This window comes from Helicoverpa armigera, chromosome 8 (genome assembly GCF_030705265.1).
Source record: "Helicoverpa armigera isolate CAAS_96S chromosome 8, ASM3070526v1, whole genome shotgun sequence".
In the NCBI taxonomy this organism is placed as follows: Eukaryota; Metazoa; Arthropoda; class Insecta; order Lepidoptera; family Noctuidae; genus Helicoverpa; species Helicoverpa armigera.
In genome coordinates, this window is record NC_087127.1 from 3,955,799 (window position 1) to 3,980,459 (window position 24,661).

The window sequence follows — 24,661 nt, forward strand, 5'->3', positions numbered from 1 at the left end:
GAACTTTTACAAGGTACTGGCCTACTATTTTAGTTATATTATAAAATAAAAAAAAATTAACTATTTTGACTCTCACGAAATTACGAGTACCATAACTATGATTGTTCTAAACTGAACGGTTGGCGCGAGACTCACTTTTTATCTATACAGGATTTGTACGGAACCCTCGGTGCGCGAGTCCGACTCGCACTTGGCCGGTTTTTTTTATGTAGTTCTATGTTGTCACTCAAATACAATAACTAGATAATATAGTAGTTGTAACGGTGCAATATATCTAATATCTACTAATTTAGTTTAACAATGATTCAATATCTACATATGTACGTAATTTTAACCAATCTATTAGCAATTTTTTTCCTTCATGTAGTGGTTTAGTGTAGATGTATATGTCTTTGTTTATTTTGTTATATAACCGTGCCGACTGTATATTATATTGTTTAGCAGCAAAATTAGTTTTGGATTGTGGAACTTTTACAATAATATCCTTTCTCCTTTTTAACATTATGTTTTTATTGTATGTAAGTGTTTTATGTTTCTTTAAGATTGTCGCACACATATATAATTTCCTAACAGATAGCAGGCCACTGATCTGATATAAAGTTTCTGTAGGGTATCTCCGTTTCTTAAAATACATTATTTTTATCAGACCCCTTTGCGCTCGTTCTACATCTATGAATTTAGATTTCGCTGTCCCTCCCCATACGGGTATACAGTAGACTATCACAGATTGTGCAAGGGCTATGTAGATTTCATTTAAAAGATTTCTCTTAGTGTCCCCTCTTGATGAGGCTATACTTGTAGGGACAACGTATCTTAATGATTTAAATATCCACCCCAATTTTCTAATTCTGCCAGTAACGTGTTCGAGATGGGAGTACCATCTTAAATGTTGGTCAATTATGACGCCTAAATATTTTGTTTGCGTGACTTTATTAATTATAGGACAAGTACAGTCATAATTCGCGGCTTGTTTACAAGAATGTATTTTGATATTTAAGTTTTGTTCTGGTTGCGAGCAATTTCTGATTGTAAAACAGATATAATTGGTTTTGGTTGTGTTTAGCGTAAGGAAGTTTTCATTAAGCCATTTAGCTATTTGAGCCATCCCTATTTCAACTTTGAGTTTTACTTCAGGCCAGCTACTGCCATAAAAGACAATGGCAGTGTCATCTGCGTAAGAGAAGATTTTTGCGTTATCTACTTTTAAGTTACATAAGTCATTAATGTATGTTAGAAAGAGTGTTGGTCCCAATACGCTTCCTTGGGGTACGCCGAATGATATTTCAGCGTCATCACTAGTGTAAGCCCCTATTTTAACCCGCTGTTTTCTGTTAGTTAAATAATCGTTAAAAAACATTAGAGGGATTCCCCTTATTCCAATTTTTTCCAGCTTGGATACAAGGGTTGGAACAGAAACGGTGTCAAAGGCCTTTTTTAAATCAAGGAATACTGTCAAACATTTTTTTCCTGAATCAACATATTCTGTTACCAGCGAACTGAGTGCGGTAACTGCATCCTCGGTCGATATTCCTTGTCTAAAACCAAATTGTGTTGGTGACAATATGTTAAATTTGTCAAAATATTTTAAGAGTCTTATATTAATTAGTTTTTCTAAAATCTTGGATAAAGCTGGTAAGACGGAGATAGGCCTGTAGTTATTGACATCGTTGCTGTTCCCTCCCTTGTGAACTGGTGTTATAATGGATTGTTTCAGTAATGATGGGAAGATACCTTTTCTAAAACAGAGATTTACCAGATGAGTTACAATAGGGATAATTTCCTTGCTAATATATTTCAAAAATTTAGTTGGAATGTTATCCCATCCTGGAGCACTGTCGGATTTCAAACTCATTAGAATACTTTCTACTTCCTTGGGATCAGTGTCCAAGAGCACAAATGAATTACTTATCCTATGGAGAATATTAGATTGGCCAGAAGTGTTAGAAATCGGAATCTGTTCGGCTAATTGTTTTCCAACATTAGCAATATAATTATTGACAGAATTAACCGATGCTGTCGGAGAGGGCATGATATTTAATAGTTCCGAACTTTGATTTTTAGGTTTATTTGAGTAGGTTATTGATTTGATATTTTTCCAAAGCAATTTAGTGTCTGTGGTGACCGATTTGGCAAGTAGTTCTCTTTCAAATTTTCTCTTTAATTTTTTTATAAGTTTATTACAGTAATTTCTGTATCGACAGTAGGTTATTTTTAGAATGTCATTGTACGGATCTGAACGATAGCTTTTTTGTAACTTATTACGATTTTTAATACATTTTAATAATCCTGGGGTTATCCACGGCTTAATTATACGTTTGCTGCTGGGTATAGGTTTTATGTCTGTGTTGCACTTAATAGAATTGATGAGTTTTTGTATTAGTTTATCTGTTAGCAAATTTGGGTCGTCACAAAAGAGCAACTCTGCAATATTTTCTTCTTGTAAATATTTTAGTGCATTTTCAAAGTTAATGGTCGTGGTAATTTTACTAGCGGATTCCCTACTTTTCATTTTAGAAAGAGATAAAAATGTTGTGAAATGATCGGTAATTGTAGTATTTAAAATAGCAATAAATGCAGATGTTTTTTTTTTATGAAACCTCAGCATGAAGTGGTCTAAACAATTTTGTTCTCTGGTCGGCAATGTATGACCAGGTAAAACAATTTTGTTCTCTGGTCGGCAATGTATGACCAGGTAAAATACCATACGTCGACAGCATGGTAAGATAGTTCATGCGATTGTGTTATCAAGTATGTCTAATTGTAGACAGGTCGCCAGGTCTAGCTGGATTTCCTGAATTTTTGATTTTAACGTTTTTTTAACGAATACAGCTACTCCATCATTTTGATTCAGCTGCCTTGTTGATACAAAAGACTGATAATTGCTGAGTTGTGGTATGTTTATGTCGTTGTTTAATCTACATTCTGTCAATATTAGCACATCTGCTTCGAAATTAAAAGTTGACAACATTACAGCGAAATCATCAAAGTTGCGGTATAGGCGATTATCACACTGCCCCGCATGATGCAGCGTGGTGCGTGGATGCGTTTTTTTCCGTTGTATGGAAATATCTCCGTTTGTATGGAAAACACGCATAGTCCAACACACTGAAAATGCATCCACGCGCGTTCATGCGGATCACGCACATACATGCGGAGAAACACGCACCCCCGCGCGTAGGTGCGGGGCGAGACGCAAGGTATGGCACACTGAATCCCGCAGTGACGCGCGTGATTTTGAATGGGCGTGACGTCTATATTTGAAAATGGAACTCGATGAGAGCCGCTGTGCGTGAATTTACAAAACGCACCTACGCGCGTGAGTGCGTGAAAAACCCGCACGATGATGCAGATCTGCACTCCCGCAGGAACGCGCGTAGGTGCGTCGACACGCAACATGCAGCGTGATGCGGGGCAGTGTGAAGATCACCATATACTTCTTATGTTCTGAGATATAAGAGTGAAATCATTTTTTTTAACAAGTATATGATCAGACAGATTTGTAGAATCACATTCAACTGTCCTCGAAATTTCAATGTCGTCTATGTCATTAACGGTTTGCAATGTGTTACTCATAATTTATATCAGATATTATTAAGGTCATCACAAGGCAGGCGTAAATACCACATTGATATATGTACATAATAGAGGTAGACCATGAGAGAAAGCTACGAGCAAATATTAATATTTTTAAATGTTTACGTTTAGTGTGTAATAATGCTTTTGCATGCTTATATTTGATTATAAGTTCTTTGGTTTTATTAATATATCTACAGCAGTGGTCCAAAATGTTAGTGTATATCTATACATTGAAGAAATTGACAAAAAAAATAGCCAGCATGTTAAAGGATAACTAACAGAACCCATTTCCATAATTTTTGTCATTTTTGTCTGTTTGGCTGTTTGTCTGTTTGTCTGTTTATCTGTTTATCTGTTTGTTCGTTCGGGATTCACGTAAAATCTAAGAATTCAATGCAGACAATGCTTATATACAAAAATTCTACGTAACTTGGGGTATTACTTAGTTTTTGTTTCATCGAAATCGATTCAAATCTCTATCAAAAGATATGATTAATTTTGTGAATTCAAGATGTAAAATATTACGACACGCAATCTGTTTGTCAAAACTGTACATTTGAATGTTGTACTTATATTAGTTGATCGGCCTATTATTAACCTTTACACAGAAAATCACACCTTCATAAGTAACTTCGGAAGAAAAAAAAATATGAAAATTTTGTTTAGCCAAGGTTAAAGTAGCTCCATCTGTGGTAATCTGTGTTAAATAAAATACATAAAATTTGTCAAAGGAGGGAGGTGATAAATGACAATAAATTACCATACATTCTTTATAGAGGATTATTATTTCAACAGATGGAGTTATGTATTTTCCGTAATTCACTATATTTTAACACGTAGTGTAATTTTTCGATAGACATTTCAATAGTGTTTGTCAGTTTGCCGTGCCACATCAAAATCCAATTATAATTATTACCTTGATGAAAGGAAAATTAATAGTTCTCAGCCAAATTTAAAACGGTGCCATCTAAATTATTTTTTGAACATTATGTCAAAAATGATGACTTTAGTATAACAATTAATTATCATTTAAAGTTACAGATGGAGTTCATATCAGGATTTTTTCATAAACATAGTTTAGCTTATCTTCCACTAATGTGGTAGCCTTAAAACAAATTACTTTGAGTGAGTAGTATTAAGTAGACCTTAATTATTTTTTCTGAAGCAAAATATGTAAACTTAATCCTAGAAGAAAGGAGGATCTGTCCCTCGCAAGCGCTGCTAAGCGTGAGGTAGGTAGGTAATGTAGGATTCTGTAGCTTTAAGAACAAGCCCAGATACAAAGTGCAGATAAGAAATGGGAGCTTTCTCGATTTAATACCATACACACGTAAAATGCTTTATGCGTCTGAAAACGTACAAATTGCGCGTCGCATACCAGGGACATGCTTACTTTCAACTTCTGATTGCAAATACACTGGTCACGATTACGAACAGTCTCAGTAAGACCCGAGCCAAGTCTAAAAAAACACCTTTTATATAAAACTACGTTTGATGTCATTCAATCACAAAGACAGAATTTTTTGCTGTTGCAAATCCTATCCACCTGTATCCTATCCTAATCCAGCATGCATTGCAGGTGTGCATTGCACAAAAACCAATGGTATCCTATTCGAGAAGTCAAAAGAGTCGACCTGCCAACGTCAGCTTCTGCGCTAAGCAAGTGTTCTTAATAGTACCATCAGAATTACATTCATCGTTGAATGAGGTGAATAAATTTTCAGAAACCACAATAACAGTAGGAGCCAAAGCATATGATCGCTTCATAGAGCTCTGATTGGCCCCAGGTGACCAAGTCAGGTCTGATTTGTTCGTTCATCAGATCTTTGAAAGTGTTTCGGTGGATACTTACTGTCGTCCTGTGTGACACAAAATATGGTATACTATAAACGTCCTCCGCAAGAGCGAAATTTTCCCGGTGTGCGGTAGTGACGCACAGTATACAACACTTATGTTTCTTTCGATTTGTTGGCTCCACCAAGAAATGACAAATTGCAAGCGTACATTTTGAAAATCTTGGCAAAACTGCAGGTTTCAAGTACGAACACATGAAGTGGACTCTCACAGATACGTACATTTAGCCTATTCGTGAACTAATGCAAACATTTCGGTGGAGTCCTGGCTTAGGCCTACCCCACATTAGGCGTGCGCGATCCTCGGGCGTGTGAATAGCGCGGGCACCGCGCGTGCGTCGCGAGCGCGTCGCGTGAGCGTCGCGTTTTGCTGCCCTGCGGCATTTACCTACAGCGCGCTCGCGGCGCGCACGCGCCGCTCTCCTTGACGTTTAACTGCTAAGGCGTTTAGCGGGCGGCGGGGATAGTGGGCGAAGGGGTAAGAACGCAACTCGAGCGCCGCGTGCTCGCCGCGAGCGCGTCGCTTGCACTCTTCACACATGCCGCAGGGCAGCAAAACGCGACGTTCATGCAGCGTGCTCGCGACGCCCGCGCTACTCACACGCCCGAGGATCGCGCACGCCTAAGGTGGGGTCAGCCTTACCATTGTGAGTAAGTGCACAGAAAATCCCCGTCATACATGGGTGTTTCTCCCCAGTAGTGAAACTATCCTACCCTATGCGCCTGCTGATGATGATGGCTCATTTTATCATCCATCCAGCTATTCCCCAACTATGTTGGTGTTGCCTTCCAGTCACCGAATCTATTTGAGTACCAATATCTTGCTTGGAGCGACTACCTATCTTCAATCCAGTCTCACTACACAAGACGATATCCATGGTGAAACTGACAGACTTTCTGGCTTCTGATTAGTCGCAGCAGCTGCACAAAATGTACGAATGACAGCTTTGTCAGACTCAAAGCATATAGACATAGATTATAACTGTTTCCTGTGAAAATTACTTACGCACCATACGTAATAATTTTCCAAATTGGCTGACTAGATCCAGAGATATTCACAACGTCACAAACTTTACTTCTTTTGTTTAGATAAATGGTCAAATCCACAACACAACCTTGATCAATGAATCTATGCGACTGCTAAGTGCTAATCCTAATTATACTGCCACGTGAAAGAATGCACCTACGGGATAAGTAGTATTTTGACTATTCTATATTGCCTACGCAGACGAAGTTGCGGGCAACAGCTAGTTTTCAAATAATTACGTGTTATGAGAAGATTATGCGCACGCCCTATAAATTGTTTTTGTGTTATGATGTCGATATTAATCGGTTTTCTTTGTTTGTGTGATCTTATATTACTTAAAATTGTGTTTGGTTTGTATTTACTAATTGTGTGTGTGTATTTAATCTGTTTAGAGTGTTTATGAAGGTTAAAATTACAAAAAATATACAAAAATCTAAAGGAAATATTAGATAAGTACCTTGAAGACACGCGATCAATACGATTGTGCGACGACAAGAGACAGCGCGCAATTACTGTTGCTTCCTCACATAGTCATGTTTTCACAATAAGTTGATGTATTTGTTCTTCACTTCGTATAGTTATAATTGGCGCTTGATCATCTTTCCTTATATATACCTTGCCATATGCAGTCCAGCAATATCTGTAAGCGCCAGTTTTTACAAGATCTCTAGCAAGGAAGTACAAACGAGATCCCTTAGCCGTGAGATGCTCAGATAGAAAAATAGGCGTGTCTTCTTGGGACCTAAATCCGAGATTTTTGCAACATAGCTTGGATTTATGTTTTTTGTTAAATAACTTTCCCTGTTTTAGCATCTCATTTTTTATTAGGGTAGATCCAGTTTCTACAACAATAGGAGTATTTTGGATGTCGTTTTTTCCCCGCACTCTATAAATGTCCGTTATGTCAGATTTGGTTAGGGAACAGTCTATACCTTTGGAGAGGGCCATCACAACGCCTATTAGTTCTTCTTTAGTTTCTCCAGCCAATTTCGGCACATTTTTAATAACAAAGTTGGCCTTGCGGCTTGCAGTTTCCATTTCCTCTACTTTATTCTCCAAAAGCGCAATATAAGTCTTGTCTTCTTTCGACTGTTTTTGTAACAAAGTAATTTTGTTTTCCAAGTCTTGATTTTGTGACATAAGGTGTGTGATGGTATTTTCTATGTTTAAATTAGTTTGTTGTATTTCCTTTAAAGTTGAGGTAACTTCTTGCATATGTTGAGTTAACTTTAAGGTCAATATTTCCTTCATTTCCTTTTTAAAGTCATCGAACTTTTCATCAATGCATAGGTCTTCCCAGTTTCTCTTTGGCCTCTGGGTAATAAAATTAGGAGGCGTTCGTTTTTCATCAGTTGCCATTCGGTTAATATCCGTGTCGGAGGGCGATTTATTCATCAGTGAGGTCATCTTGTTTACTTGTATTCCGTGTAAAGAATACGCAAACAATACAATGCCGCGCGATTACAGAAATGTTATATTATATTATTTGGTAACTAAATGGTAGCGCGCGTCAGTGCAGCCGATACCTTCTAAGCGCTGTGTGACGTAGCGCTCAATGCGGGACCGTAGCAGCGTGCGTGACGTAGTATTCGTAGACAGGAGACTAACTTCGTGCGCTGACGCACACGTTGGCTTGGCGCAGTGGCAACAGCCACCTACCGACGCTCGCCGCGGCCCAGGTTCAAATCTCACCGGTCGTCTTTAGAACTTTTCTAAGCTTCAAAGTGTTGGTTCATCCAGTCCGTCGAACTCGTTGGTGACGCAAATTGCGTGAGTGAGACTTCCGACACAAACCAATATGGCCGCTGCACTCAATGGACACTCCCCCAAGATAGACAAGGAGGATCCGAGTTTACTTGCCAAGTCGCACGGTTAAAGAAATAGTTAAAACCAAAAATATAAATTAAATTAACAGTCACAGCACCAAAAACACGTCCGAATCAGACCGCTGCCGAAAGGAGAAGGAAGAAGAAGGAAAGGTACTGATACTCTTCTAAATAGTGCTTATTTATGAAAAAGCGATTTTTTAAAACACGTGGGTACAATATCTAAACAATAGAAACGCCTTACACTAAAATACTGAAACTCTTAACATTGCCATCAATCATCAGTATAGCCCATTTAGAACAGGTGAAAATTTTATCAAATACGCATAGTTTTTCAAAAATGTTTTGATCTAACAAAAAAGTACATTAATCATTAATTAAAACTGCATTATCATTTTCCTGAAAATCACTTCAAAAACTTTTCAAAACACCGACGAACTTTCTGCCAGCAATTAGTCCAAAACAAGGTTTAACCAATTTCTTAGCCATTGTACAAAATTCAAATTTAGAATACACTCTCACGCATGCTCGGCTAACTTTTTTGATGCTAGAAACATACTACAATAATTAAAACCCTTTGAAATACACGTAAAGTCCTTAAAACTAAGGTTTCGCATAGGTGCCCGTTTTTTTTGCAAAAGAGTGTATTATTGTTAGTACTTGCTTAAAATAAATTATAGATTATACTTAGTTATAACACAGATTAATTAATAGGAACTACGGAATACGAGCAATGACAAATGAGTGTGTGAAAAGGTGTCCCGACATTATTTATTTATTTAATGATTACCGTGTTTTGTAGCTCAAAACACATATTAGGTACAGCTGTACTCCTGCAACTTCGAAACATTAAGCGTCTCGCTGCGCAGAAATCAATTTTAAGTACCTATGTATGGATGAAAAGTTACGTGTTGCAGTCGAGTGCAAAGATTTTTACACGCTTTGTATGTTTGTAGGTTTGTATGTTTGTTTGTAACCGACTTCTTTGGGCGCGATTTTGACCCACTTTAAACGGCCAGATTTCGTTCGCCACTAAAAAGGCTATAATAACAAAAAATAGTTGCCAAAATAAGGCGAAATTTTTTTTTCGGTCGTAAAGCATTCTCTGATGCTTCGCATCATGAGTCGTGCAATAGTTTAAAATTAAAATGCTATTATAAATTATCCAAACTAAAAAGTAGAAAATAAATAATAGTTAAAAAAAAAACTAAAAAACACGCTTTTTATAGAAAACCGAACTAAAAAATACAAAATAAATTTTAATGAATTTCATTTAAGAAAATAGTGTTAAAAATTTCAATGAATATAAATTAATAATATAATAAAAAAAAGCGTGGGGTGCTTTTTAAGATAATATCGAAATGAAAATCACTCTACTGATATCTGTCAATAAAATATTTATAACTATTGACACCATGCACCCCACGCTTTTTTTTATAAAATAACTTGTCAGCGATTAAATATTTTCGCGACTATTATAATATGTAAGGTTCAAAATTAAGGGTGTTATAAAAACTAAAAACTAGCAGCTGCGTTTGGGTAGCAAATAAACTATTCCAGTCAATTGAAATATTAGGTGAGGAGCTATTTATAATGACTTGGCGACTAATATAACATTATTATGTTATGTTGGGTGGCAAAGATAATATGTTACCAACTATTTCGTGCCGACTAAAAACCCAGTTTCAGGCTTCGCTTTGTGGATAGCTCTAAATATTAAAAGGAGTACAATAAAAAGGAATAAGAGTTAATTATTAATATTGTGTATCATAATTTCATGAAAACGGCGGAAGGTGCGGTGGTATTTTCTCACTCCTGACAATAACAAACACAACAAAAAAAGAATTAGCCAAATTGGTCCAGGCGTTGTTGAGTTATGCGCTTACCAACACATTTTGCGATTCATTTTTATATTATAGATTGCCATTTATAACCTTCAATTAAAAAAACATTGTATTAAAAATTGAAGTTAGTGACGAAAACGAATCGCTGCAAAACCGACTCCACGTAGTCTTGTATGCCCTACCCCTAGAGTGCAATTCAAAACCGCGTAGGCGCGGAGGGGCGAGGCGGCCTGCGAGCTGAGGCGCAGGTAGTTTTAACGCTCGCCGCCGCGGCTGAGGCTGGCCGGCCCAGCCGGCCATCAAGCCGAAGCTGCGGTGGTGAGCGTGAAAACCATCTGCGACGATAAGCTCGCATGGGACCGCCGGAGCTCCGCAGCGCCGGAGCCGTGACAGAAGTCATGCTTGCTGCATGTTGCATGCTTACTTCCATGCTATTCACCTATAATTTTGAAAATAACAGCCGCAAAATATTTTTTCTTCATGCCATTTTAGACTTTATTTAAAGCTATTAAAAAGTCGCACAATATATTTATAATATGAGCTAGTTTATATTTATTCTTCATCCAAACAATTTTAAATAGAACCTGATTTGTATTAAGTTTTCGCTTAGATATTAATTCAGTTGCCAAAAGAAAAACTTGATGCTAGTTTAAATTAAAACGGACCTCATAACTGATATATTAATATGCTACCTTTTACTTATTATGATACTCCTTATTAGCTGCCAACCCATTATAAATGGTACCCACTCTATTATGTTTTAAAACCTATATTCGTTTTACTTAGGGTCAATTCCCACTGAAAGAGCAGCGGCCGGCAGCGGCCGTAAATGCAAGGGATTGAGCGCGAGCGCGGCGGGCCGCGCGGCTCCGCGCTTTGCCGCGCCGCGCCGCTCTCGTACATTGTCCGTGCTCTTACGGCCGCTGCCGGCCGCTGCTCTCTCAGTGGGAATTGACCCTTAGTCGTCGCGTTAAATACATGCCTTAAATAATCTGCGCTACGACTTCATTACGTATAGCATCTACCGCGGACTACGAGTATGTAATGAGCATCAAATGCTTCTAAAAAAGGCTATGTTTGCTATTATAGTAGGTTATTGCATTATAGACTAGTTAACCAAAAGAAAACCTCAAGAAGATTCTCGATCGAGTTTCCCACTCTGATTGCGTTGCACGTGCAACACCTCACTGTAAGTCATGAATTGTTGTGTACTATAATTTTGATTGGCAAATAAGACTTATTATAATTAAAACAATATGGTTTTTATTAAAATATTATTTTGAACAAAATATGGTTGAACACAATATCAACCCTTCATTGATATAATCGGCCTCAAGTTACACTCATGCAAAAAGAATTTAAAAAAACTGGCTTCTAACACTCACTTATGACGACACAGAAATAATTATAAACAAGTAATAAAACCAGATAGCAGATTCGCCCATACAAGCTCCATGGCCATCACACTCACAAACACGACCCCACACTCATCCACGAGCATGGCTGCAAAACGGTACTTTTTGAATGTTATAAATTCACAAAAGATAGCCCGAAAAACTACCCTTGGGAAGAAATTGTGAACAAACTTCCCAGCAACACTTGTCTGTTTGTAGGTTAGAAGAACCTTTTTTTTTTAACGACGTCAAAAATCATCAAATGACTCCTCCCGCTGTGGGTTAGCAGCGGTGAGGGAGTGTTAGACTCTTACTGACTAAAAACCGTCGTGTTCCGTCATAGGCCTTTTATGTACCAGGGCCGCGGTATTTCTTTCGAACAACCCGCAGCCCCGGCAGGTTAGAAGAACCTTCCAACATCGTTTGTAATTTGCTACATGTTTTTTTGTATCGCATGCACAAGTACACTTTTTATTCTTCTTCTCTCCCAATGATCGCTAATCTGATACGACCGGAGAGAGATCAGGCGCAGGATCGATACTAATGTGCAGTCTTGATGCACGAGTGTAACAATTACCTACTTGAAGACTACGAGTGTGAGCTGCTTTGTGATTTTTCTAAAACCCACAAAGCGATTTCCCGGGAATCGAACCCGAGTCCCTCGTACACACTAGATCAACGAATGGACGATTAGGACCTTTTATAGGTACAATTTATCATTGTTCACAAGGAGATAATATCTGATTAAAAACTTACTATGCACAGTAAGAGGAACCGAGTGAAAACAGAACCCCATCTGATTCTCTACGTTCAGTACGTAGACATGTGTGTCCGATATGTCCGTGTTGGAGATGAGAAGATAATAGATATAACAGTCGCCGTCCTTCGATGGCTTTGGCGTGCTGTAGCGACCTGAAGGAAAGAAGGAGTATTATTTACGAACCAAGGAATATCAGCTGTAATGAGGAAACTTTGAAAACTTTGGTCAGAATTTCGATAAGGAGCCAAATCAAACAACAACTTGGTGAAACGAAGTCGTTGATCCATGTTGAATGTTAAGGTTAATGTCTGGACTGGATATAGGTAAAACACGTATGTCACTGAAGCCCGTTGATTATTTGTTTGGTAAGCTATCAGGCAAGGAAGATACGGTTATTAAGTGAAGTTAGTTGGTTAATTATCAGCGGTTTTGGTAAAAGTTTCTTGACTTCTTCAATAGACACTGTCAGAATAGGTAAGTTGTAGAGCTATGGATGGCTTTTATAATGATGGAATGATGGATTTAACAAGAGAGATTGAGAGTTGGACACCAGGCGCTGGTACTGGTATCACGCGCATTTCGCCGCCGCTTCACACGTGCGGGCTTAGACTAATGAACACAAAGTGACGTCACATACCGATCTTACTGGGCACGTCGAGGCGCAGACTGCCCCACAGCCAGGCGGCGCGGCGCGGCGGCGGATTGGCGCACACGGCGGCCCACACGCGCGCCTCGCCGCCAGGCCCCGCGTGGGCGACGCCGGAATGCGCGATTACTGGTATGCCCAACACCTTCACGGTTACAGTTTCTGATATGTGGAACCTGAAATTTATTTATTTTTTTTTATTTATTTATTTATCTACATACATTTACCATTACAGGTTACCCCAATGCGATAAATGTGCCTTAATTAACATATAAATTATTTATACTAAAAACTAAAGTATAGGTATATCTACTACCTATAACTAATAATAAATAATGCATTCCTTGTAAATTCACTCGGAGAACAATAAAATAGATCCGTTTCACTCGCTATGAGGTTGAGCATGCGGAGTGCACGCGTCAGCGGCGCCTCCCTTAACAAGTTAGTCCGAGCGCGCGGCACCACTAGCAGTGGCGGCCGCCGCCGGCGCCACACGTACCTGTCCGGCACACACAGACCCAACTGGCCTAGAACGACTGCATTATGCACCTTGCCTCTCAATAATTTAAATATATATGAGGTCAGTGCCAGATCTCTCCTCACCCTTAACTCGTTGTATCCCACCATACCCAGAATAAATAGGGTGGGATACATCAACGGGTAAAAGGGATATACTCCATAGTACCGCATATATAAATATCTAATAAATTTATTTTGAACCTTCTCCAGCATGAGACTATATTTAGCTTCATGTGGGGCCCAGATGACTGCATTACACTCTAACTGACTCCTCACCAGTGCATTATATAGTGCTATAATGGCTTTCACATTTGTGAATCCTCGGACCGTACGAAGTACAAACCCCAAATTTCTATAAGCCCTTTTACAGCTACGCATGATGTGGTCACGAAAAGTCAGACTGGTGTTAAATTCTACTCCTAAATCCTTGACTACTGCGACCCGTTCCAAAGGCAGCCCGTCAATGTAGTAGGTATGTAAGATGGGCTTGTGTGCGCGGGAAAAAGTGATGGTCACACACTTTGAGCTATTGAATTGCAGTAGGTTATCCTTGCTCCAGCTCACCACCCTATCAATGTCATCCTGTAGCCTGACACAGTCATCATTGCTTTTAACCGTGAGGGACAATTTGAGGTCGTCAGCGAACAACAGACAATACGCGTCTTGAACTACTTCTGGCAGGTCGTTTACCACCAGAAGGAAGCATAAAGGGCCAAGATTACTCCCTTGACTTACCCCAGACCTCGTGAAATATGGATCTGATACGTGACCCGCATATTCTACATATTGTTGTCTATCCCGTAAATAACTGGCAAAAAAGTGGAGAGTATGTGGGGTAAAACCAACCCCTGCTAATTTTCTAAGCAACATGTCTTTGTCGACTAAATCAAATGCTTTTCGAAAGTCAAAGTACGCAGAATCAGTTTGTTCCCCACTATCCACCGTCGGCACCAGATGGGTCATATGGCAGAGCAGATTACTGGTGGTGCTTCTTCCCGGCCGAAACCCATGCTGAGCATCTGATAGATGTGCTCTAACCTGAAGGTAAATGCTCCTATGTATAGCCGTTTCCAATACCTTTGCCGGCGTCGATAATACTGCCACTGGTCTGTACCCATCTACTGACCCTGCTAACCCCGCCTTCGGAACTGGGACAACGCGGGTCACTCTCCACCTCTCCGGAAAGACGGCAGCTTTAATACACTGGTTAAAAATGTGGAGCAGTGGCTTGGATAACGCTACTCGACAGTCCTTAAATATGTAAGGTGGAATGCCGTCAGGCCCTGCGGACCGTTTGGGTTTAAGAGCTTTTAGTGCCCGACACACGTCTACCAATTGTAATTGGTCCAAGTGCACTCGCGCCGCTCCATTTCGACTATCTGCGCTAGCTATGGCTGAGTCCACATCCAACTCCGGTCGCTCCGCCCTATATACCGAATAAAAATACTTCGCAAACTCTTCTACAGACTGCTGATTGGATAATGCCACTCCACCTTTCAGGATCACTTGTGGAGTTCTTCTACCTCTCTTGGACTTGACGTAACTCCAAAAAGATTTCGGATCACTCAACATTTGACCCTGAACGCGGTTCCTATAGTGTTCCTGTGCCACTTCCAACTTATTTTTTATGTTAGTTCTACACCTAGCAAAAGCTTCGTAATCGACCCTCGACCCGGTTGCCTTGTACTTTTTATGCAAAAAAGCCTTCAACCTTATGTCGCGAATTACTTCAACAGTGTACCACTCAGGATAACTATACCTTGAGTTTACACTACTTCGCTTTTTTTTCGGTACACAGTCATCTATAATAGAATTAATAATATTATAAAAATAATTTATACCTACCTCTATGTCCATTTCGTACAACGGAGTCCAATCTATGTTTGCAATTGATGAGTATAAACATAAGAAGTCGGCTTTGTTAAAGTTCCACCCGTGTGGTGTAGCCGCTTTACTGTCAGATGTCGCCGAGCCTGCTGAGCTGGGGCGCCGGCGCAGGCGCGTGTGTGTATTAACCGAGATCTCAAGCGGCGGGTGATAAACATCTATCGGAACGAGCGGCACCTCCGCTGCGCGCACGCTTACACTGCCCCCCTCCTCTAATGTACTTAACACTAAATCCAAACAGCGGCCCTTACTATTATTCACTGCGTTACTCTGAGTGAATCCACAGAAAGTGCAAAAATACTCATAATAATTATTTATGGTTACCGAACACGAACACAAGTTGAAATCACCTACAACCAATATTTCCCTATATTTATTACAAAATTGTTCTATTATTCTAAACAGTAACATGTACTCATTATCATTACTTTTAGGTGGAATATAAACGACACAAAGTAAAAACATAAATCTGTTATGTAGGTAAACCGTAGCACAAACCAGTTCGAACACATGATCGTCAACATTAACGTCAATGGGTAGTGACACTCGTCGCAACTCGAAGCGCGGTGTGGCCACGAGACACGCGCCGCCGTGTTTGCGCCCGTCGGCTCGGTCACACCGCAATATCGTAAATTCCGGTGGAATTATTTCTGCATCTTGAACAGAGTCATTGCAACCTGTTTCTGTGAGGGCGAACAAGTCTGCATTTGAAGTGGAAATATTGTTGCAACAGTCCTCCAACTTTGTTCGAAGTCCACGCACGTTTTGATAAAATATTTCCACGGAGTTATTAAAGGTTTCTTTGTTTGTTGATTGGTCTACGAAACCAAACCCACTCCGCGAACTCAATATTAACTGCCCAGCTTTCCGGCTGACATAACTTATCATATTTGCTTTCTGGCACACCTATGACGAACGACGCATACTCCCTTTCAGTTTTAGGTATTATTTTTTCTATTTTAATGGGTACTTTTTCTTCGTATAATCTACTAACGTGTTTTTCCAAGCTTTCTATTGTCGTCTCTTTCTGTAAACGCCATACGTGTAAATATCTTTTCTTTTCCATTCCTTGTATGTCTATTGAACTCATGTTTCCCCCTCTTTTTACTTCGCCGTTCGAATATCTATTTTTTTTCCTTGCTACAGTAGTCCAATTTCCTCCTTTTTCCATTTCTTCCTTTTCTTCTGTTACAATATTCCTAGATATCTTCTCCGTATCAAAAGCTGGCGTTGCCGCTTTCGTGTTCGTGTTCTAATATATCAACTTTATTTGCTTTTTGTTGTACTACCTCCAATATTTGTCTTAATTCCTTCAACTCTTTTTCCATATTGATACATCTATCTTGCAATAAAACATATTCCTTCCGCTGCTGCTCCATCTGGGACCTCATTTCCCATCGAAACTCACGTATCTCGCTTAGAAGTTGGTCATCCGTATCCATTATTATACTTGTATTTGTACGACTGCCTCGCTCGGAGATATTCACATAGCTGCTCGGTGAAAACGGTTTGCTGGTAGCTGCGCTTCCTCTGACAGGTGTATCAGTATTCCCCCTTTTCGGCATTGTACATACACACTCAGGACACATCCACCGGCTCCTGTATTCCGGCGAGAAAGCTTCGACCTTTTCCGTCGTTAATGCCAAGCAACTTAGGTGGAACTTTTTCTTGCATTTGGCTTGCGAACACTCCATAAACAAGGAATCCTCTAAAGCAGCATCACAGCCGCTACACTTATTCTCCATTTAATAACAATTTGTATATGCGATTTAGTGACACACACGATCCGTAACACGTCCGTGCTGCTCGCGAGCGCGCGCGAACCGTTTTATGTATGAAATGTTAGGTTACGTCCGATAGATTTGATAAAATAAATATCTCATCATCCCCTATCACTGCAATGATCTCGTTCCACTAAAAAAGAGTCATAGGGACCTCTTTAGTGCCAGGCATTAGGATGTTTTGGTAAATTAATATGCCCTTCCAGTTCAGTGGGGTAGCTTTATTTATTTATTTATTTATTTTTATTTAAAATACTTTATGCACATTGTACAACGGCGGACTTAACGCCTTAGGCGTTCTCTGCCAGTCTACCTTAGGGTGGTGGTGAAACAGAAATGGTAGGTGCAACATAGTTTGAGCATAAGTGCAAGATAATAAAAAAATATATATATTAATGTATATATAAATATAATAAATAAATATATATATATATATAAATATTCCTGAATCCAAGAGAAGAAAGTGAAGAAAATGAACTAGCGTAATGATTCCGCCAACTTGCCATGGATGTGATTACGTAGTTTAATTTTAAACGTGTGTCGACTATTTACCATCCTGACCTCCAAGGGTAGCTCATTCCAGAGAAGGATAGATTTAACAAAGAAGGAAGAGTGAATGATATCTGAACGGTGAGCAGGGCAGTGAAGAAGACGATTATTAGAGGAGCGGAGATTTTTATTGTGTTGTGAACACACATACTGAAAGTGGGAGGTTAAGTATGCAGGTGAAGACGGGGTATATAGTATAGAAAAAAGAGTAGTTAATGCCCTCATCACACGTCGTTGTCTTATCGGTAGCCATTTAAGTTGCGCTCGATACGCTGACACATGATCGTACTTGCGAAGGTTAAAGACGAATCGAATGCAATTATTGAGAAGCCGGTCTAGTTTATTGAGCAGATCTGCATTCAGGTCATAGTAGCAAACATCACCATAGTCGATTATAGGAAAGATTAAGGTTTGCATAAGCATTGCTTTTACATGGACAGGGAGCAAGTTTTTAAAGCGATAGAGAAACCGCAGCGTGTTCGTGGTTTTTTGACTGACAGCTGCAACTTGTGCTTGCCAATTGAGTGAGGAGTCAAGTTGTAGGCCCAAATTCTTCACAGAGCAGCTGTACGGTATATCTATCCCGTCAAATACCAAAGTTGGCAAACCCAGAGCGTCTACTTTTCCTAAATTTCTTGAGCTACCAATGATAATGGCTTGGCATTTGACAGGATTAACTGCCACTCCGAACCTGTCAGACCAACTCTTGACTACCTCCAAGTCCTGGTTCATTTTAACAAGCGTAGCTGCCAACTCATTCACTTTTGTGTGACGATACAACTGCAAGTCATCGGCATAGAGATGATACGAACACTGAAGTTCAAGAGTAAGGAAATTTATAAATATAGAGAATAACAGAGGTGAGAGTATGCCGCCTTGAGGAACGCCAGCATTCAAAGTACACCAGGTAGACGAATCCTCATCCACCCGAACCGACTGCTGGCGATCATGAAGATAAGAAGAAAACCAGTCTAACGCCCTAGAAGAGACCAAAAGATTTGATAGAATAGATAAAAGGATATCGTGACTGACGGTATTGAACGCGTTTGAAAAATCCACGAGTACCAACACTGTGAGATTAGCGTCTTCCATAGCAAATCTAATATCGCCAGTCACTTTGAGGAGGGCAGAAGAAGTGCTGTGGCCCGGCCTAAATCCGGATTGGAAAGGGCTCATTAGCTTATTGCCGTAGATGAAACGAGCAAATTGCTTATGAGCACAAGCCTCAAGCACTTTGGATAAGAAAGGTAGGATGGAAATTGGACGAAAGTGACTGGGGAGAGTGGGACTGGAAATTTTAGGAAGAGGACGCACGTAAGCTTTCCGCCAAAGTGAGGGAAAAATTCCAGAGTAAAGAGAAAAGTTTATGATATGAGTGATAACAGGAAGGATTGGGACTAGGATAGGGACAATCATCTGACGGCTGATGTTATCACACCCTACCGCCTTAGACTTGATGGACAGGATAATCTTTTTGACCTCTTCCTCGTCGACTGGCACAAAATCAAAAGATTTGATATCGGGACGCGTTAGACCATGTATATAATTGAGAGTATCTTGCTTCATTAAATAGTCCAAACGAGAGGAAGAAGAAGTGCAGAAATGACTATTTAAAGCATCAAGACTAATTGTGTTAGGCAGGTCCAAATGTCGCGATTTGCCAATACCCAGAGTTCCAAGAAACTTCCAGATGTCAGCAGAAGACGAGGATGATATATTATTCAATATATGGCGGCGTTTAGCATTTCGTATCATCGTATTACACCGATTCCTCGCAGTTTTAAACTGAGCCCAGTTGTCATCGCTACGGTCTTTTTTAAATTTACGGAACGCACGGTCCCGCCTACGCATTGCTATACGTATGAGTTCAGTCATCCAAGGTGCTGGCGGCCGTTTCACTCTGACTTTTTTAACTGGTGCATGACGATCATATAATATGTTCACCATGTTATTAAAAATCAAAATTTTATGATCTACATCATCAGAAGTCATTAATGGTGTCCAATCAATATCTAGCGCATCCTTGACCAACCGCTCAGTATCCATCCTTGCAAAACAACGCCTATGCAAAATCTTAGGCTTGGGCTTAGGAGGTTTGAGGATATAGGAGAGGAAAATAAGGTCGTGGTGAGAAAAACCAGGCGCAGAATATTGACCGTGACAGGAAATAAGGGAGAGGTTAGACGTCAGAATTAAGTCCAGCCAGGAATCATCACCAATCGTAGATCGGTGAGTAGCCTGAAGAGGTAAAATATGCAAGCTGGATGATTCCAAAACGTGCAAGAGTTTACGGGTTCGAGGAGAGTTGGGAGCAAGGAGATTTGTATTAAAATCACCCATGATGATGTAATGAGCATACTCAGAACCTAACGATTCTAAAACCGATTCCAAATCAGTGAAGTAGTCTACAGAGGGGGGGCAGTAAACCACACCAACGACGGCTTTGGCTCCTTTAACTGAAACCTCCAAAAAGAGAAATTCAGCACTAGGCAGAGGACTAGAAGAAGTAGCCAAGATCTTATAAGGAAAGTCCGATCGCAGGTATATTGCCACGCCACCCCCTCTTCTCCCAAGCCGATCATTCCGAATAAGAACGAAGCCAGGTAGAGGGTACGAGGTGGATAAGAGATTTGGTTTGAGCCAGCTCTCGGAAACCAGGACGGCATGTACATTGCTGTTGAAAAAAGTCTCATATTGTTCACTATAGTGACTAGGAACACTTTGAGCGTTAATATGACACACATTTAACACCTTATCTGTTTGCTTGAATTGATTTCTCAATGTATCCCCAAGTGTATCAGTCAGAGAACAGAAACTAACATCACTATTGCTCACATCCAAAGACTCATTGGCAGAATGAAAACAGTCGTCATCAGAATTCATAAATCCTAAATATATAAACTAAAAAAAATATAACTAAACAAATAATTAATGATTTTAAAAATACAAACAGAATTGACCTCCACCCGCCAGCTAACACCAATAAAAAAAATTTGAAACAAAAACATAAAACAAAACAAAACATAATAAAACTTCAAAGAACATAAAAAACAAAAAAGAAGAATGAGACTATTTCTGAACGAGAAGTATTTGATCCGTGCAATGACTGACATTTTAGTAGTGTGACAGCTGACAATGACAATTCAAGAAAAAGTACCTGCGGTTGTGGAAAGAAAAGCAATCTAAACGTTAAATTATATTTATAAGGCAATAAAAAGATATTTCACCGATCCTCCGATGCGATCTGGTTGGTAGCCACACAGATGTACCACCCTTGATGGTGGTACGAGACGTTGAGCAGTTCTATGCGAGGGGTCTCCGAGATTCGAGACTTGCTGTCCTGTTGTGGGTTGATATGGGCCGATGACGGTGAGCTGGAAAAATATTTTTTATTTTAACATGGAAAGGTTTTCTGTTCTAACTTAATTTATATAAAGAAATGTGACACTATAAATCTTTGAAATGTTTAATCTACTTGAACTACAAATATATACGGTACAGTTCTGTAGTGGCAAACAGTTTCAGATCATCCATATAAAGCAAATGGGATATAACCTGACCCCCTCTCCGCAAAGGATTGCCCAGCCCCGAACCCTCTAGCAATGTGCTCAAAGGGTTCAAGGCCAGGCAAAACCAAAGTGGACTCAAACTGTCACCCTGGAATATTCCCCGCTCGATCTTTATAGGATCGCCGGTCTCTTCAATTTGTCTACATCCTGGATAGTGAAGAACCGTTCTCCATTGCTCCATACATGACGCAAGAAAGGCGCGTAGAGTTGTATTTATTTCATCAGCTGTCAAGCCGTGTCTCTGCTCAAGTCGTGTTGTTGTATCTCCTAATCGTAAAAATAGTTAACGCCTGTCGACAAGTGTATTTCTTCTCAAGATACAAACCTGGTGCAGTGAAATTACCTATTAACTGTTTTCAATCCTTTGGGAAATCTAAATTTAACAATAATTAATAAACAAACTTTAACAAAAAACTGCCATTTCATAGTGCAAATACGCGTGTGCACGGAAACCTCATGCCTGAGTGAACGTAATAAAGACGAAAGTCCCGTGTACCTACATCTGTGACAGTGCTACCAACATCTCAACGTAGAAATTAGCCTAAGCGTTCCAGCGACGTTCACAGTGCTATTAATTTGCATTGCAAGCACAAGCGACTGGTGGCGCCACCCCGACCTGTTTTGAACGAGGATTCCTGAGTAACGATTATTTACGGACTAGCTGTTATGCCTCGACTACGACGTTCTCCACCTACAACCACCTTCCACACACCCACACGCGATGATCACACTCAATCAGACCCAGAATTAAATATGTTAACGCCAAGCGATACGAGTTTTATAAACACTGCACGATACAAGCGCCCTCGCACTGAGCTCTCACCTAGTGAGGTTAACATGTTCGAAGAGTTCAAAGCTGATATAAAGGAAATGCTAGAAACATGGAAGGCTGACCAGGACTATCATTTCTCACAAATTATTGCAAAGCAGAACGATGCAATGTCTATGTTGGTGACTGATATCGCTGAATTGAAGTTGCAAACCTCGGCAATACAGAAATCGAATGCTGAAATAAAAGACTCAATGAACTTCATCAGTCAACAATACGAAGATCTCAGAAAAGAGATTACTGATCTGCAGAACCAACGTCAAGAACAAAGAGCTGAAATGTTAAATCTAGAGAGGAAAATACAAGATCTTCAGCTCAGGACCCGCTCGTCGTGCCTGGAAATTAGGAACATACCGCAAATGGATAAGGAAGACAATGAGGATTTAATACGGTCAGTAAGCAGTATCGGGAAAGCTGTCGGGATGCCGGTAGTGGCATCTGAGTTACGGGATATTTACCGCCTCCCGGGCAAACCAGGTACGACCCGCCCTATTGTTGTGGAACTTGTATCAGTGAAGGCAAAACAAAATATGTTAGCTGCTGCACGGCAATTCAATAAAAATGCAGGAAGCAAGGAGAAAATGCTGAACACCGAGCATGCCGGCATTCCGGGACAGCGACTTCCAATTTATGTTACGGATTTCTTGCCGTCTAGCTCAAAAAAGTTATTTTATATAACTCGCGAATTTGCAAAGAACAACGGCTACAAATTCTGCTGGTCTACAAATGGTCATATCTTTATTCGCAAAGATACAGGTGCAAAACAGATAATTGTCACATCTGAAAAGTGTTTAGCTGACCTGCATAGGGAAGCATGACTTTTACTTTATTATCTGTTATTTTTACTTGTGCTAAGTGTTTGCCTTGTTACATACTTGCTAAACATAACATGTTTTTCTGGTAATCCTCTGTTTTTGCATGCATGTTTCTTAATATCAATCCATATATTTATACAAATATCACATATACAACTTACACACTATTTCACACATTTAATACACTTGACATCACTCAAACTACGGAATAAAGGTATCAGCATGAGTATAAGTACATATAGACTTGTATGGGAACTTTCTTTTGTGTATTTGCTATTCAATAATGACTGATATAATTAAGCTAAACGAAGACCTCGAATCGATCTCACGAGCGAAATCAATTAAATGTACTCCGGAACAATGTAATATCTATCTACCACAACATAACAAATCTATACAAATATTGCACTTAAATATAAGAAGCATAAATAAACATTACGACGATTTAACAATACTGTTATCTACAATAAAAACTAACATTCACATTATCGTTCTTACAGAATGCTGGCTGAGTAAAGTCAGCAAAATACCTATCTTGGATGGCTACACTTCTCACTATACCAAAAACACTTCTAATCAAAACGATGGCATAATCATATACACTGATGAAAAACAGAATTGTACTATTAATGAGCCCGTGTTCACCAACGCTAACTGTCTTATCTGTTGTATAGAAAACAAACTGGCACTTATTACTATTTACCGATCGCCATCCTACAGGCATAGGCAAAATTTTGAAAATTTCTTGGATAGTCTAAATAATGTATATGAAAACCTAACGGGGTATGGTAGTGTTGCCCTAATAGGAGATATTAACATAGATATAAAATCTGACAATGAAGATGAACGAAGCAATGAGTATCTAATATTAAATGCAACATATGGGCTGTTACCAACTCACACCTCTCCAACTAGGCTTGGTAATTGCTTAGATCACATTTTCCTAAAATCTACACTTCCAGCCACATCCATACTAGTTGAAACTTACATCACTGACCATATACCGATCTTGCTGTCCATAGAAAAACTTAACTCAAAACAAAAACCAAACAACATTGTGACTAAAGTAGATTATGAAGCCATTAAAAAAGAGCTCGAAACCTCAGATTTTTCTGATATTCTGCAATCACAAGATGCCAATGTGACCACTGATAGGTTTATCTCATTCCTAAGATCGGTAATAATAAAACATACAAAAATAGTTAACATCTCTAGAAGAAAAAGAAATATTAAGCCGTGGATAACGCCAGGGCTATTGCGCTGCATTGCAAACAGAGACAGACTTCATAAAAAGACAGCCAAGACTCCTGATAATTTAATTTTAAAGATAACGTATACAAGATATCGCAATTTTTGTAATCGCCTTCTCCGGAGACTAAAAACAGAATACGAAAAATCTGAAATTCGTCGAGCTGGCAACAATCCTAAAGCCTTATGGAACGTAATCAGAGACATAACCCATACAAAACAAAATAAAAAATCGCCTACAGAACTCTTAAATATCCATAACAATCCTGCTACAGCTGTTGGCCAAGTATGTTCATATTTTACTAATATTGGCAAGGACCTAGCACATAAAATAATTTCTGAGAGTCATAACAGACGGTCAGATCTATCACAAAATGAATCTCCCCCCTCGGTAAACTCATTTGCTCTCCTTGAAACCAATGAAAGTGAGGTGGAATCTGTAATCTTGCAGTTACGTAGCAATTGCGCAACGGGATGGGATAAAATATCATCCAATATATTAAAGCGTTGTAGAAAATCACTGATAGGACCCATAACT

General features: G+C 39.5%; 1 protein-coding gene across 1 annotated transcript in view; it reads right to left on the reverse strand.

Moving 5' to 3' along the window:
• Positions 1-20,844: 20,844 nt before the first annotated feature.
• LOC135117206 (hemicentin-1-like) overlaps positions 20,845-24,661 on the reverse strand; it is an 81,414-nt gene continuing 77,597 nt past the window's right edge. The window contains exon 8 of the mRNA XM_064035799.1: positions 20,845-21,036. Coding sequence (XP_063891869.1) covers positions 20,886-21,036 — 151 coding nt within the window. The 3' untranslated portion in view covers positions 20,845-20,885. The remainder of the gene's footprint in view (positions 21,037-24,661) is intronic.